The sequence below is a fragment of the Orbicella faveolata genome, unplaced genomic scaffold (assembly GCF_042242905.1).
Source record: "Orbicella faveolata isolate gen_17 unplaced genomic scaffold, um_ofav_v1 contig_47, whole genome shotgun sequence".
Lineage (NCBI taxonomy): Eukaryota > Metazoa > Cnidaria > Anthozoa > Scleractinia > Merulinidae > Orbicella > Orbicella faveolata.
In genome coordinates, this window is record NW_028301577.1 from 3,846,046 (window position 1) to 3,863,536 (window position 17,491).

General features: G+C 41.7%; 2 protein-coding genes across 3 annotated transcripts; one reads left to right on the plus strand and one right to left on the minus strand.

The window, feature by feature from the left end:
- Positions 1 to 142: 142 nt before the first annotated feature.
- On the minus strand, positions 143 to 11,608 carry LOC110066167 (L-threonine 3-dehydrogenase, mitochondrial-like). Of its 2 annotated transcripts, XM_020773375.2 has the most exons (6): positions 11,404 to 11,608; positions 11,009 to 11,051; positions 10,102 to 10,172; positions 3,463 to 3,785; positions 2,736 to 3,093; positions 143 to 1,659 (listed from the first exon to the last, which is right to left on the minus strand). In XM_020773375.2, exons 1-6 carry the CDS (start codon positions 11,519 to 11,521, stop codon positions 1,517 to 1,519), a joined length of 1,056 nt encoding a protein of 351 aa, XP_020629034.2. In that variant the 5' UTR covers positions 11,522 to 11,608; the 3' UTR covers positions 143 to 1,516. The 2 variants fall into 2 exon arrangements, with proteins under 2 accessions (XP_020629034.2, XP_089136656.1); XM_089280530.1 differs by lacking the exons at positions 10,102 to 10,172; positions 11,009 to 11,051; positions 11,404 to 11,608 and adding an exon at positions 7,579 to 10,070.
- A 3,081-nt stretch (positions 11,609 to 14,689) lies between these two features.
- On the plus strand, positions 14,690 to 16,736 carry LOC110066186 (uncharacterized). The gene is made up of 3 exons (XM_089280532.1): positions 14,690 to 14,819; positions 15,460 to 15,567; positions 16,505 to 16,736. The coding sequence occupies exons 1-3, from the start codon at positions 14,750 to 14,752 to the stop codon at positions 16,723 to 16,725; spliced, it is 399 nt and encodes a 132-aa protein (XP_089136658.1). The 5' UTR covers positions 14,690 to 14,749; the 3' UTR covers positions 16,726 to 16,736.
- The last annotated feature ends 755 nt before the right edge of the window (positions 16,737 to 17,491 follow it).

The following is a 17,491-nucleotide window of genomic DNA, read 5'->3' on the forward strand; positions in this document are numbered from 1 at the left end:
TTGAGGCCTAACACACACTCTGAGAAGGGAGAGAGAGTGTGTGGCCGTGAGTGACCTGGACAATCTGAGAATCAGGCTAGCATATGACAATCAGCATAGTGCATTTTATAGTAGAACACTCTACTCAACACATGATGGAAACTTTATTGTCTCATTTACTTTTTATTCACATAAAACATGTTATAGCATGCTGATGATGACAATTCTGATATATTTTACAAAACCACACACTAAGGATTTTGAACTATAAATATAACTCTGATCATGGCCACTTTCTTACTAATAGTTGACCAGACAAATCCTGACAACAATAGTATTTATATATTCAGATAAATAGTGTGTTAATTTGCTACAACTTGCAAGTAATAGAGTGTAACACATCCAACTTCATCTAACTCACCAATTAAAAAAAATATTGTCCTATTACTGTCAATCAAAATTAATGTGTCATTCCAGAAAACATCTATACTAACTCCATGGAAGGTTTTGGTCTGAACAAGAGGGGACCAAGAGGGGACTTTGAGAATCCAATGTCTTTTAAGTCAGAGACTATACATGTAATCTGCAGTGGGGTGGGTGGGAGATCGATTAAAAAACACCTGCAAGAGGGAGAGGCATTACTCTTGGAACAACACAATATAAAATGTTTGTTGCGTTGTTCCAGAAAATATCCACACCCCCAACTCCCATGGATGGTTTTTTGGTTTGAACAACCCATCCATCTGGAAATTCCAGTTCTAGTTCATATCATCCTTTTAAAATTTTGGCTTTTCACCCTAGGAATTTCTAACAACCCTCCTTGGGGAAGAAATAGATATTTTCTGGGGCCACACATTGTATTTTTGACAACAATGAAGTAGCATAAATAGGCATTTTGAAATGCTTGATATATTTATTCCACACACCAAAACTATATTTTTGTTAATTTGTACATAAATTTTAGTCAAACATTAAACTATGGTCAACTGCATAATGTTCTAATTTAGTTTGAAACTATGAACTCTAATTTCTTTTAACTGAAAACATTGATTATCTAACAAGACATTTTAAAATGGCCATTTTACATGTAGTTTGGAAACTGAAGCCCTGTGTGGTACAGCAGAAAATTACATACCGATAACTTAGCTAAAAACAAAATAACAATTCAATGAGTTGTCAGATATTTTAAAAACATGATTTGTAACAATGTGGCATGGAACAGTTGTCAAGTTAAATGAAATTTGTGAAGACTAGAATAATTAATTAAATACACTGCAAGCAAACTTTAAGTATACTTGATGCAGAAATACTGATGCATATAAACTATTTTAACCTGCACAGTCAAACATTTGCAGGGAATACCGCATTAAAGTAGAAGTACATAATTATAATAATAATTGTCCCATCAGTTTATGTGTGGAACATCGTCATTCAATGGGAAAATGTGCCTTCGAAAGAGCTGCCCAATAAAATACTCCAAGAACCCAGTGCAGTGTTGTGACAATTCTCAACTGCATGTCATATTATTTCAAAGTGTTCATTGCACCACTGCAGTAACTTTTCCTGTTGGAGCTAACGCCTCCAGCATGGCTGCTGTCATGGCATTGAGGTCATACTCATGCCGCCAGGCCCAGTCCTTTCTTGCATTACTGTCCTCCAGAACCTGGGGCCAACTGTCAGCTACAAGGGATATAGATGCATCTCAAATTATTAAGTAGATGGATAGCAAAAACCTTAAATTACCGCTTGACTTATAACCCTTCTGACTTATCAAAATTATTGAATTAATATGTCCTGTCAAGAACATGGAACACAGATATCATGTGTATTTACTAAAGGCATCAGCGGTCGAGTGTCACTCGATACTTTTTATTGATACCCTTGATTGAGATCTCGATCAATAATCAATCGCCATCCCAATCGATACTCGGTCGACACTCTATCGACACTTGATCAACAGTCGCTTGATAGTCAGCCGAGTGTCGACTGACTTGTGTGAATCAATCGAAAATTCGGTCAACTCTTGACTGAGATGTCGATGGAGTGTTAATCTAGTGCCAATTGAGAGTATCGATCGAGGGGTATTGCTCGAGGGAATCAGTCGACACTCAACCACGGATGCCTTTAAGTATACTTGATCCGGACACAGTGCACTAAGGGGATGATGTGGCCTAATGGTTAGCAAGCTGGGCTCTGGATTGTCAGTGCTCTGGATTGGAGTCCATTGTATTGTGTGCTTGGAATGGGCAAGACACTACTCTCACCGTAGCTCTCTACACCCATGGCCAGGTTGTTCAAAAGTCAGTTAACACTAACCCAGGATAATGGATTAAAAGTCAATGACCAAAGTATTGTAAATTTTTCTTTTATAAAAATGTTTCTCTCTCCATACGTTTTGTGTAGTTTGAGATTACTCAAGCTCAAAACCGAAGGACAAACAATGTAAATAGAAAACCTCACCCACAAGCTACAAAACCGAAATCAAAATTCTTGCTAATCCTGGGTTAGCTTAATCAGGCTTTGAACAACCCCGCCCAGTGTATAGATGGTTACAGCCAAGCTTAGCCCTGCAACAGACCAGTATTCCATACAAGGGGGAGAAGAAATACTCCCAGTTAGTACAGACTGAGATAAAGATAAGCTCCGGCTACATGCATGGACAACTTGGCCCAATGCAGACCCATTTTTTATAGTGCACCAAAGCCTGATCTTTATACTGCTTAGAAAGCAGAAAAAATAGTGATTAATACACCTACCTATGGCTTGCCTTTCGTCAGGTTCATATTCCATTTTCAGTGTCGGGATAAACTTCTTCAGCTCATCTGCCAGTTCTTCAGGTGTAAAGCTTATAGCACTGATATTGTATGTGCGCATGTTTAGCTTTTCTGCAGGTGCCTCTAGCAACTCGACAGTTGCTCGCAGACAATCAGGGAGATATATCATTGGCATTCTAGTATCAGGGCGCAGATAACATTTGTATTTTCCAGTTCTTAGCGCCTCATGAAAAATGTGGACAGCATAGTCAGTAGTACCACCCCCTGGGGCAGTTTCTGCTGAGATGACTCCTGGGAATCTTGCAGAGCGAAAGTCCAAACCAAACTTGTGATGATAGTACTATGAAGGGACAATAAAGCACCAAGTGAACACTAATATTTGTCATAACTTTGTGGTTTGAGAGATGCAATATCAGAATGGCTCCATAGTTACATTAAGCAGATTGGAGTTCAGATAGGGTAGTCTAAGGTTGGATTCTGACTGGAGACATTATGTTGTATTATTTGTATTACATTTCACAGTGCATTATGCCAGGAGGGGGAAGAGGTGACATTTTAGATTCACATTCCAACCCATTGTAGGTTAAAGTAGCAAATATTGTAATTCTAGTTGCTTTGTGCCATCAGGAAACTGGATGTGAGCTCTTGCAGTCTGGGTCAGTTTGACCTCAGTATGCATTATAAGGCAAATTCTTTCCAGTATGTTTACCTCTCCCAAAAGCTCCATGTGAACTTTAGCTACACCATAGATTGTTTTAGGCCTCTGAATTGTCAGATCAGGAGTTGGGTTTGATGGGGTTTCAGGACCAAATGCTCCAATTGTGCTCGGGCAAAACAGCCTTAAATTGTTTCTGCGGCACAGTTCAAAGATGTTGTGGACACCCTCAACATTCACTTGTAGAGCTTGGGACACATTCTGTTCACCAACAGCACTTAGAATGGCACTGAAATGCACCAACCAATCAATTCGCTCATTGACTACAATGGACTGTAGGTTTTTTAAGTCCAGAATGTCAGCATACAAGTACGGACCTGGACAAAAATACAAAAAAAGATCCATTTTTAGTAAATTTTAATAACATGGTTATTTTAGAAAGAAATACATATATATGATCACTCCAAAATCAATGACCATGATTGATTTTCAGAATTAATACTCTCATTCACCTAAAATATTATGCATCTGTCACAAACTTGAGGCAGGAAAATTATTAATGTAACTGTTCCCTTCAAAATAATCTAATCGTGACTTGTTGTTTGGTTATCACGCAAATTACTAATTAAAACAAACAATGCCCTAAGTTGGCGTTAATGGGGGAGCACTGCCTTGCGTTAGGTAAGCCTGTGCGACTTCCGGAGATTGCGTGAAACAAGAACCTCACTTATCTCCCCAGCACTACGAGCTGACTGCAAGACAGCACGTGCTGGATCGGACAAGAGTATTGGTAGCGGGCGATATTCATAGGCAACGTAGCCAAGACGCTTGGGGGAAGTCGCTGTGCAGACTTAACTGCCACCAATGCATGCGAGGCAATGCATCCCCCCAAGCAAATACGAAAAACAAAACAAAAGAGTTAGATTGGTGAGAAATCCCCCGAAACATTAGCCATCCTGGGGGCGACCGACTCTAATGTAGATTGAGGAGTTCTAATATAAAGCTGGTAGCAATCCGAGGACCAGCAACCTAGAACTTTAATAAGCCAGTCTGGCAAGCCAGCGGCGGCTGCGACTGATGCTGCACCTATGCGAAAGCTATGGCCTTTAAGACACTGATAAGGGAGGCCGGCAACTCTAGAACTGTCCTTAAGAAGGTTCGACACCACACCCCGGGTAAGATAGCGACCTGACTGGAAGTAAAACAATGGCCTCTGTTTTGGCCTAGCTAGAAGAAAGTACTTTTGCATGGCCGCAACCGTGCAAAGGGGTGACGAGGTACCGGCTATGGTGAGGAACTGCCCTTGCCTAGATATGTCAGTTTTTCACGACTTGAGATGTACCGTCATACGCTGCGGGCTTGCCAGGTTGGGATGAAAGGCTATGCAATCAGTACAAAGATCAAAGTGTTGGTTAAATTGACGAACCCCTGCATATGTAAACTCGCTGCAACGGAGAAAGGCGAAAAATGCCAAATTAAAAGCGGCCCATATCATAGAAAAATCTTGCGGACTAAGCCATGACCGCAAGACGGGACAAATAGCTAAAAGCACCCGAGGAGTTACTGGTTGGCAACGGATGCGCTGGTCTCCCTGGTAGCGAAGAATGCCACGCAGGACTTTCTGGAGAAGGAGCTTACCCTTAAGGGGGTCGTTAAACCCTGCCGTAATGTGAAGATTACGAACGGCCGCTAGGTAGAGTTTAATAGTGCTATGACGCACTGTTCTAGCTAGATAGGATGCAAAATAAACCAGTGTCCCTTCGGAGGCAGGTAATACGTCCCCGTCTGGGCCTAGGAGGCGATTCATCAGGCAAAATTCTAGGAAGCGCTTTTCCCCACAGCTGTAAGCTCGATTTGTGTTCTTGGCAAGACCCCAGGTGGCATACGTTAGGACTTCCTCCCTCAAAGGGTCATTAGTGAAGGCGGGATGATACAAGGACTCTGGTCGGTGTCGGGAGCGAGGGCCCGGAAGCGCTGCATCTGAAAGCGGGAGAGTGCGTCAGCGATCTCATTTGAAACCCCAGGGACATGGCGAGCCCGGACTACAAAGTTGTGCTGCATAGAAAGGAGCACGAGCCGCCTGACCAAGTCCATGATGCGTGGTACTTTGGAATGCCCAGAATTTATAATAGACACGACCGATATATTGTCACACCAGAATTGAAGGCGTTTCCCGGCAAGAGAGGGGTGCCACATGGCGCAAGCGACAACGATGGGAAAGAGTTCTTGCCATTCGATACTTATTCCCCGTTTTTGGTTCAAAAGCATGTGGGGAGGCCAGCGACCCTGAAACCACCTTCCCTGGAAATAGCCACCGAAGCCTATAGAACCCGCGGCATCGGTGTAGAGCTCTAGATTCTGAGCTGGGGTATGGGAAGACTCTAGAAAAAAGGAACGCCCGTTCCAGTTTAAGAGAAAAACTTTCCACATTTCCAGATCCTTAAAGAACTCCTTATTAAGCCGTATGTGGTGAAAGCGGCTTGGGACCCCCCTGGTCAAATTAATTGCCTGCTGAAGGAAGGTTCTCCCGGGCACCACCACCTTGCATGCAAACTGAAGAGTCCCAATGAGGGATTGTAACTCGACCAGGCGTACTGAGCGACGTATTTTGAAAGAATTCAACAGTTCATTAATCCTGGAGAGTTTATCCTGTGGTAAGCGGGCCTCCATGCGGATGCTGTCTAAAACAATTCCCATGAACTCAATCTCCTGAGAGGGGCCTATTGTCTTTGACGCTACGACAGGGGCCTTGAGGGACATGAACACCCGTAGCAGAGTGCTAAAGCTAGATAAACATGCCAATTTAGACCGTTCGGCAATGAAGAAGTCGTCCAGGATGTGAATAACATGCTGGAGGCCATAGTTACTTTTAAGGATCCATTCAAGCCCGTCCGACAGCTGATTGAAAAGGAACGGGGCGCTTCGAAGCCCAAAGGGTAAGTACATGTCTACATAGTATTGGGATTGCCAGTGGATACCCAGCAAGCTCCAGTCCTCCGGATGAATTGGTATCAGGCGGAAGGCTGATTTAAGATCAGTCTTGGCCATGAAGGCTCCCCTTCCCAGGGACTGGAGAATATGGATGGCATCGTCGACCCGGACATAACTAAGGGAATAGGGGTCCTTTGGAATGTAATCATTAATGCTATCGCCCTGGGGGTAGGAGAGGTGGTAGATAGTGCGCCAGTCAGTTGAATGTTTTTTGGGAACCACGCCTACCGGGTGACACTGAAACTTGGGCAGGGGCAGGGAGTGGTAGGGACCCGCTACCCTCCCAAGAGCTACTTCCTTTTGTAGATTCAAGGAAACTACATCCGGGTGCTGTACTGCCGAAATAAGGTTAGGGGAGACCCGGTCTGAACGCGGCCCGGAGTAACCAATGCGAGCGCCCTCCTTAAGCGTACTTAGCAAATTAAAAACAAAATTACGATCAGGATGATTAGTTAACTCTAATTCTAAGCGAGAAATGACAATAGGGGAGGATACTAGTGACTTCTGCTGGCTCCGTTGCTGCTCTACTTTACTTCTTGCTACGCTCGCTGGGCTTCGTGGTCTTGCTAGTGGGGCTGGACTGTTGCCTGGTGCAGTCTGGGGCGATGTGGTCACTGGAGTAGCAGCAGCGACACACGTGCGGGTAGCTGCAGTTGCGGCACCGGCAACCGGAGGACTTGTTGAAGTCGAAGCACACGGTTTGGGAACGACGCAGTTTTCTGTTGAGTTCAGCAGAAGGACAGACATCCTCAGCGTGATAAGGGCTGGAGCAAACGTTGCAGTGGGGCTTAGCCAGGCCCGCGAAAGTCACCGTCCAGAGTTCGAGGTCGACCTTATCCCAGCTTAGGGATAAGTCGTACGCCGCACGGCAACGGAATTGCTGGTCGTACAATAGCCAGGCCAAGCCCTTAAATTTGGCAACCGCTCTGCTAATAATTTGCTGATATTTAATCAGCTCAAGTGCCCTATGCGGGTAGGCGGTGACGAGGACGATCATATACACCATGAACGCGTCGAGCCACTTTTGAAATGTATCGACAACTGGTTTTTTCCTTCTAACCATGGTGACAGGGGAACCCATAGGGCCTGGGGACGGGTCGTCCAAGTGGAGCTGGATTTCAGGGGTCTGGGATTGATATTGATTGTCTGGCAAAAGCAAGGCAAAGTCAATGTACTCACCCCTGAGTATCTTGTCCTCCAAGCTTTTATCTACTGGCCTCGAGAGACCCAGAGGAGAAGCCATGCCAGGAGTGAATGGGCTTGGAGTTGTTGCGGGCGGTGTACAGAACGCGGAGAATGCAGAGTGTACCGATTGTGTCACGATCACTTCGATCGCTGAACGCTGGACGGGACTGAAGGCGGTGTCCTGTTGGGATGTCCGGCTCAGGATCGGACTCCAACATCTCCTCGATCGAGGACAAGGAGGCTCTTTCCGACAGGGCGCTGTCTTCCTGCTCGTGCTTGAGGCTTGATGGCACATTTCGCCTGCGTAGAAGGTTTACAGCTTCGTCAGATGGTTGCGACTCGATGGCGGTCCTTTTCGCTGAGCGCCCACGCTGAGCTTTGGGCTGAGACAGACGTTTTTGTGGCTTTTGCCGTGGTGCAGCTGCATTACCCTGTGTAGCCCGCTTGAGATGGCTAAGTAGGTGTCCTTTAGAGCCCGTGATTGGAGGATTGAGGGCTTGTAAACGGAGTTTGAGGACTTCACTGGAAAGCTTTGAGAGATCCTCTCCCGGGTTTGTGTTCAAAGCACGGCGTGAGCGGTGAGCCATGAAAAACAAATTTTTAACAATAGTATAGCAAGTGCTAACTGCGCTGTACAACAGAACACCAAAGTGAACTCTGAACAGTTTGTTTGAGCTTTTATAGCTAGACGCTTGTCTGCTGGGAAGGCCAGTAGAAAGAGCTGTACTACCAGACAGCTTAGCATTACACGTGTATACTCTTAGTCATGAATAGTGCTTTAATATTTTTGGCCAATGCTATCGATCGTTATAATATGCTAGAGGTAACAAAGCCATAATGTTTGAGCTAGAATACAATGTATCTCAGAGTCTGCTTGGCCTTGGGAGCTTGCCTACACAATAGCTTAATTGAAAACAACGCCGCCATGAAAGGCTTACTGATTACGAGCGTCACGTTCCATTAACTATATTTTACTGACATGACAGTAAAATTGCATATAAACAAGTAGAACTGGATGTCTACACTGTACTTGTCATTTGCATGCAGTCTTCATTTCTCAATGAAACTGACAGATGACTAAAATTTGTTTGACGTAGTAAATAAGAAATCCTTCACCCCCCTCCAAAAAAAAAACAGTTCCCACCAAATCTTTCATCCCAAAAGAGTTGCCAAAAATTTCCAATTGCATAAAAGTTCTCAAATTGCAAATTTCAAGCTCAAAGAGGGGCTTAACATCTCTCCCTCCTTGTAGTACCTGAGTAACAGAATGTAATGCAGTAATTGTCAGTGCCCAGCTGTTCAAGATAGATAGAAAGTATTAACCCCAGGTTAAATCACTACCCCATGGAAAGGATTGCACAAAAAACTTCTACACTATCCACTGGAGAGGGCCTCCAAGGGGTTTTGGGGAACAAAGGAAACATGATCATTTATTATTTCAAGGGAACAAGGGATATCTCTATTTAATTAAAGGGAACTTTGACAAAATATTTTGGGGAGCAATGCAATTTGTCAATAGGGAACTAGAAGAAAAAGTGAAACATGCTCTCCCTGGCAGTCCCTCACTGGATAGTGTCTTATCCAGTGGATAGAGTTATCTACCCTTTGAACAACTTGGACCAGACCCCCAAGGGGCACTCTGTAAATTAATGGGTAGGGGTGGTGTGCCACAGGGACACTGAAACCATTACCCTATACGATACAATGATCAGCTTGATTTTGCAACCATGTTCTAGACTAGACATTGAAAACCCCTACGCTATCCGGGACTAGCTATTTTCCACACAGAAACTTTATCACTATCATGGTCCAACATACGCTAACTAAACCAATATCTTACAATGTCACTGTCGAGTTTCAGTTTCTAGGTCATAGAACTCTGGGCAAAACCCCTACACTATCCCAGACTAGCTATTTTCTACATAGAAACTCTATCACTATCGTAGTCCAACATATGCTATCTAAACCAATATCTCACAATGTCACTTTCGAGTTTCAATTTCTATTACAGAACTCCGGGTAAAGAACCCTGTTCTAGACTAAATTATTTATACACTGGCCACTTTTCTGATAAATATTATACCCTATTCTAGACCAAAACTGTCTGATTTCTATACCTGGTATCCCAGACTAAACTGCCTTTAATGTCACAGTCTTCATATTATACATGCAAATGCAAACAAAACATGCGAGTTGGGCTACGAAAGACAGTTTAATAGGACAACCTATATACTGCCTGGGACAGGCGGGGATGGGTAAAATACAATTGTACGAGTCGCCGATCACGCGACCTCGAGGAGAATATGATATGTGTAAAGATAGGTGTGACCAAAATACGATCTAAGAATACAATCCATTAAACCTAATTAACTCATATTAATTTGTATGAAAACCATACCCTTCACAACAGCACATACCCATATTATATAGCTTATATATGGGAGTACCCTGGCCCCCAGGGGGCCAGACCATTAACCAGATAAGTAAAGGGGAAGAAAGAAACAGAAGGAGACTCACCAGTTTCCAAAACATCCCAAGATGCCTTCGCAATGTCTGACATGATGACATTATCTCTTCCATACTTTTCTCTAATAAGTAGCAATGAAAATTAAGTTAAAAAGAGACAAAATCAGTTAACAATGAATTATCTTCTTCAATAACACAACAGCCTGCTTGACCAAATACATGAATTGAAAGACCTTGGGGCATTCTTGTAGAAGTAACTTTCACTTTATACTCTTTCCAGAAGATTGACATTAGCACAAGATCTACGATCCAAGCAAGGTGAATTTAGTGTTAAGAGAGGTGTGTATGATTAATATTACTATTACTAGAGGTTCTCCAGGACAATTTCAGAGATATTGAGCTAGTACTTTCACGACCACATGAGCTGAAAGCTTTCACATACAATCGTTTAAAAAAATTAAATAAACTAAGGTTGTATTTATGTCTGTAGGTATGTAGTGTCGAGTCACTGTGTGCTGAGTAAAATTTTCGATTTCATTTTTTTTACAAACTCAATGCACTTGTTCTATTCAGTTAAAATTCAAATTGCCGGTTTCATCATTGGCTTTTTTCAATCACTCGAGCTGTTTTATAAGCTACGTTTGTATGAATTGCTGAGTAAACGGTAGCAATTAGACTTAAGGCTGAGTCATCGATCGATTATTATTCAACATTTCATGCATATTTTAACGAGCTATTAAACTACGTCGCGATGGTCATTCATAGGGACACTTTAGAGGGGGATTAAAGAAAATATTTTACGTCAAGGTAAAATGGACGGATTTGAAGGCGAAAACAACACAAACAGAAGTGCACACAACTTTGGTGTTGCGACCGCGTGGCTTGGAAAAGCGTGAAATTGATGTGGTTCAACGATCAGCTTAACCGGAAGATCTATGAACTTTGCCTGACATCTTACCTCAGCATTCTTGCAAGGCCTCGTCCAAGTTGTCCTAAACTTCCTGAAAAAGCAAACCAAAGGCATAAGGTCGAATAATTCCACTTTCAAGAAACAAAGTGAATCTTTAAATCGAGTCTTTCGCCGACTTAATCACTTTAATTCATAGACATATCAAGGAATGTTGTTCAAACGCAATAGAGTTTCCGTTTGACGGAAAAGGCGAAAACCCTCGAGGCTTAAATTCGTGTTAATAACAGAAGCATATCGAAGTTTCTCTTCACTAAATAACCAAAGTAGAAGCATGAAAGGCAAAAGGCGTTAAGACGACAAAACAGACGTTGAAAATGAATCATAATACGCTACAATACAAAGAGCGGGAAAGGTTGTGATTAACAGCTTTTCACCAGTCTTACCAGTGATTAAAATTCGAGGCGAATCCTTCTTGACGGCCGAGTAAAACGAACGGCTTTTCCCGAGGACATTTTCACTCACACAAGCCAAGTGACCCAATTTTAAGCTTCTCGTAAACATTTTCGCACTCAAGTTAACGATCAAATAATCCGACGTACGCCAGACTTCTCTTTGCTATGAACTCATGAATTATGCACGACTGTTTATGTTCCGCCACGCTCGAGGGCGTATTGGCGGTGTGTCGGGGGTGTGTTGATAACATCAGCCAATCATATGTCAGAATGAGCTAATTGGCATGCAAAGTGCACTAATGCACGTGCTGTTGCCTCGTGACGTTTGCCCGACGGACATGCGACATCTACCATACTGGTTTTTCGCCTATTGTACTCCATATTTGAGATCGATATCAAGGGAAGACAGCTTCACAGATTAAGTTTTAAGTATTCGATGTTTGCAAACATGAAAGAGTGTTTCCTATTGCAGGTTAAAAACGCGTAGGTTTCTCTAATAATTACATAAGTTATAGGTTTGCAACGAGGTTAGGGTGTTGCCCAAGATGTCTCGACGTTGCTTTAGTTATTACAACAGATGCTGCCAGACATATCATTTCATTTTCATTTCATGAAAAAAGAACTATTTTACATGGCGATAATATGCTTGAAGAAAATATGTCGCAACCAAATGCCAAGACAAGTTGGATGACCAAGTACTCTTCTCAAACTGCCAGAGGGGTTTTACGCTCCAGAGCAGGACGCAATTTTATCTGCTGGGAAGTTATGGGTCATCAGGTTCTCGGAAGCCATAGTATGCACTATTATTCTTAGATCTGGCGTCAAACAATGGATGTCTGTTGTTTCAGACCTACATGAGTGCAATATCTCATTTATAAGAAATTTTTCGCTTGATCTTTAATCTGCACCTCTTTTGTTCTCAGGGCTAGGGGCATGTTTGTTTGTGTTCTTTACCTATTGTTTCGTTTGTCCAATCATAAAGAACATTATAAACAGTGCTGGTCGCCCCGAAACTACTTAATCTGTTTCTTGCGAAATGTGTTGTTTGATACACTTTTTGGCTCTTTTTTATCATTTTTTTTAACAATCTATTCATGCTAGTCTATTGCTGGCTTTTCTATTCGAACGCTAAGGGGAAAAGAAAAATAGTTCGAAATAGCGGAGATTCAAGATAACTGGGTCAGCATAAAAATATGAAAATAACAATTAAGACCAATGGGAGTTGCTTTTTATTGACCAAGGTTCGGAGGACGAGGTGCATCACAGTAAAAGATTAAAGTGTAATCAAGTCCAAATGCGTTTTTCCAGTTAAGACCTACACTTTAAGACCTTTAATCTTGTCCTGTAATGAGCTTTGTCTTCCGACCCTTGGTTGGGGGCGGGGAGGGGGGGGGGCGGTTACAAGCAAGCGTCAGAGGCGCTAACTTGTAGGGGGTCTGGTCCCTGTCCCCTCAGACTTTTAACTTTGCTTTTTCTTCGAGTTATGAACCATCTTCCCTACCCCCATCGCTCATCAAAAAATGTATGATTATGTGCACCCATTCTCGTTCATTGAACTGAAGTATGTAATGGCTCCAGAAAATGTCTGTTTCTCTTGCTTTTTATAATGACGAATTAATCACCCGAACAAAAAAAAAAAAACCTGCAATAGAAGACCTCTCAAAGTTTTTTGTAAGAACTTCAAAACTAGACTGAATCCAACATTTCGACGCTAGCTCAGTGAACACCTTGTACAACAGCCGGGTTTCGAAATGACCGGGTTTCAGCAATTTTCTTTATAACATGTATCCATTTGTTGAAAGGTTGGGAGGGAGTCCTGTGTTCTGAAACAGGAAGTCCACCGCGAGGTGCCGATAAAAGAAGTTCTTCTGGTACCTTTTTAGGCCTATGCGTTGTAAATGTATGTTTATTAGAATTGGGATTTCATTCAAACTGTGTCGAGTTCAGGCATCCTTTAAAAGTTGTTTAAACAACATACGTTTCTTTCCAGGTTGCTGCTTGTTTAAAGGTTTAAATGTAAATTCTTCATCAAATGTTTAAATGTAAATTCTAGATCAATCCATATTCATGTTACCCTTTCCATTTGGACACCTCTCCACCTTCCTTATTACCTCCTGTCAAAATTTATCAAATTCGAGGAAGAGTGGAAAATAAATAAATACATGAGGAACACAGTGTTCGGATAGAATGTTAGGCTGCAGGAGGCTGCAGTGATATTTAGATGGCTTGTAGTTGTAGGTACCAATAAAAGAGATAATTGGGCAAAATGATCCTATCGTGATAGGTGCCAAATTCTTGCGGTCCGGGAGCCAGTAGGATAAATGTTAGAAGAATATACGGCCTGCATAAGATGCATAAGGGGCTGAAATTTTGAGTGATAGCTGAGCTATCGCAGGAAATGTAATTGGCTATATATACAGCGGAAATTTCCTGTGGACGTTTCCGGAAAATCCGAAAATTGTTCAATTTCTACGACCCCATCAATGGAAAATTAAAAAAACTAGTGCTGGAAACTCAATATACGGGAAATACCCGGTGCGTAATTGTCAAAAATTTTCTTCGTAAGGTTCTCCTCAAATCCGGATGTCGTTGAAGCCAGTAGAAAGCAAACTAATGAAAGGAGCCAATCAGGAATCAGGACTACCCACGAGGGACAGCGCCATTCAGATTGACAGGTCCTCCTCGCGTCTTGAATATCACTGAAAAACAAGTCAAGTAGGAGAAATGACGCATTGTCACAGAACGTGCAGTTACTTTGCTGAAAGGAACGCAGTTTTGCGTTCAAAAACTCCAAAACTAGTTCCAAAAATGCTTTATTTAGTAGTTGTTTACCGAGTTACAATCAATGACGTAAGATGACAGAAAGGCCCCTGCAACGAAGCAAACCAATTACAGAAGAGTATCAGCCCACGTGGTACTAGGTCAAACCAGGCGCAACACAAGTTTCACTCTCGACAAACAATTTGCAGCCCTCGAAACACTTTCGTTCAGTCAAGAGATGCGCGAAATTTTTCGTTCTTCGCCAGCTTCTGTCAGCGAGGTAATATTGCTCAACTTATTGAATGGGACAAAGTTAAACAGGTGAGTACCTTTGCTGTTGGAAGTCTCCCAGTGTTCACAACATGAAAAATTCCTGGGCGGCGTACTCTGGGGAAGAAACACGTGGTTTCATGCCGAAGTATAAAATTCAATATTTGCGCATGAAAAAATGTATTATTTTTGACCGGTTATGTATAAATTACATATTCTTCAGCAAATTCCCCTAATTTTACTTTTGTTAACAGGATTTGCAAGAAATGAAAAACTTTTGCCTGGTGAATATGTGACTTTGTGAAAAATGTTCCCGCCAACACGCTTTGCAGTTGCCCGCAGACCGCCGTGGAAAGAAAACGCTCGCAGTTTGAGTGGTAAGAATTACTCACTGTAATACTTGAAAGAAAGTAAATTATTAAGCATCTATTTTCATCATTCTTCACAAAATTTTGTAAAAGTTCTTTTCATAATTTAAGAAATGAAGACAAGCAAGGTTCCCGCGAGAGGTTATGAATAGAGAGTTTAAGCATGACGTTTACGGCAGACGACAAACGGCAAAGATTACCTCTGAATTTTTATTCTTTTCTTTTAAACCTTAAATAAATCACAGAAAAATAGAAAAACGTCTCCTACTATTCACCGCAAATACAAATATTTTAACTCTACTCTACAGACAGCTGAAGACTGACAGCAAACGTTTCATTTTTGCCGTTTGACGGAACGTCATGCTTAAACGGCAAACGGGAAAAATTGCCTCAGTCTAATTTTTTCTTTTCCTCTAATCCTTAAACCATTTCAACACAAAAATAGAAAAAAATTCTCCTATTGACAGAAAATACAAATAATCTCTCTAACGTGTACCCGCGGCTAAAAAAACAACGTCAAAAGACGGTTTAGTTTTTGCCGTTTGCCGTAACGTCATTCTTAACCAATTTTTCCCGTGGTACAAAATACTTTCGAAATGTTTTTTCCCTTGTCATCTTAGTTTGTGCTCTAACTGTATTTTTGTTGCAGGATTTGCTCGAGGGCGTGAGAAATTTTATCTCGGAAGACTTCGTCAAAAACGCTGCTGTCACGCACACCCGCGAAGTGGAAAGACTGGGACAGTTCCAAAGTTGAAAGGTAAGTCTACTTGAATTAAAGCAACTATCAAATACCTGGTTTTATTATTCTTCACAAAAAATGTTCTAAGTGTTTTTCATAATACAACAATGCGGACTAAAAAGGTTCCCGCGCAAAACGAAGCGGCAATTTCTGAAGTGACTAAACAAACACGTTTCCAAAGTATTTTGTTACTTGTGTTACTTTGTACATGTAAGCATCCGGTTAGGCTTTTAAAACATTTCATCTCTATAAGCTCTGTCTGTGTCAAAATGAACGAGTAAATTTAAGGAAACAATGTTAGAATTCTAGTGTAGTCAATTCTTTTTTATTTGTGTGGGTTTCATTACAGAACTAAGCCTGTAATTCTTGTGCTTGTTACCAGTTGTTATTGTTTTAGGGCGAGGGGCATTGTTTCTGGTGTTTGTCCTATTGTCCTCACGAAAGGCATTAAACTATTCATGTGAGACCTTATGAGAGCTGCTACCCAACCCTTTTATTATCAGAATTCGAGACAATAATATTAAGGGGTGGACCATTTTACTTTAAAGCAAATGGGGTGGGGGGAGGGGGGATTTTTTTTAAAAAAAAATAATATTCTGCAAGCATACTTGTACCAAAACAATTCATGCTCATGGCTACTGCAAAACAAGATTTATGCACATTCAGTGAGCCAAAGAAAGCATGTTGTATGGCGAAAAAAATATTGTGCATACACACATCCTGAGAAAAAATTTCCCAGTCCATGAAAGGGGTAAAAAAATTGTGCCTGTAACAAATCACCCACACCCCAAGGCCCCAACTAAAATATCAAATGGTGCACCCCTAAAGCAGTATAATCTAACTTGGTGTTTCAAATTATCAAATTATTAATCACTAACTTGGTTTAAGAAACATAATTTATGTAGAACACACTACCTCTTTGTTCTTACAATTCTTCCATTTTTCCTTTCATTAGTTCCCGACGAGCAAATAGTAACTGGTTGTATGGTCAGTTTTACCAATACAAGATTTCGGCTCCACCCACTATACACAAGATCTGACTCTGACTCGATCAACACATGTGGAAGTATTGGAATGGTTGGGAAGAACACTCTTTTCTTTCCTCCTTTCTACTGTCTACTGCTAATTAGGATTTACCCAGACAAGAAGTTTGGAAACAAGTCAGTAAGATTCTGATGGAGGATGTTGGTCAGTGAAATTATTCGTGGGTTGGGTGGGAAGGGTTAAATAGAGCTCTGGTTGAACCTTGAATCAAATTTCGGCCAGAAGTCAATGTACTTCTGATTCGGCTTAAGTAACTGTAGTTAATGTAGTTAGATTAGTTAATGGGGTCCCAGGTTTGGGATGGCTCCTCCCTTTAGATTTTTCCATTGGGTTTCTTTTCAGGATTTTCGGACAAGTTCTGGCTTCACTTCACACTAGTTCGGCTCAACTTTGCCTGTACTTCAACACTACATCGGCTCCATTTCGGCTCTACTTCAGCATAAGTTTCACTTCAATTCGGTTTTGCTGCATCTCCCTGCTTAGTTGCACAATATACTGAAACAATTTGATGTGTAAAAGTTTCACTCAATGGCAGTGAGTCTAAGCGCTGCAATTGACTGAAACTATGCCGACCAAAACCATTTCTCAAAACTGTTATGGAAAACCATTTTGGCACTAAAGGTTCAACCAGATATTTACTTAAATGTAGGTTACTGTAGCTGTTATCTCCAGTTGCAGCCATTAAGGCTTGGGTAAATGAGCAGTTAGAAGGGATTATGCATACACCTCGGCTAGGATCGTTCACAAAAACACCTAGGCCAATTGTCTGTCATATTTTGGCAGTTTGATGGTTGCCAGTCAAAATTTTGGGCCATTATCGCTGGTTAAATTTTAATGCTTTAAGTCAATTGTCTTCTTGCCATGGCAGTCATCTGTCAGCTAAATTTTCAGAAAGTCA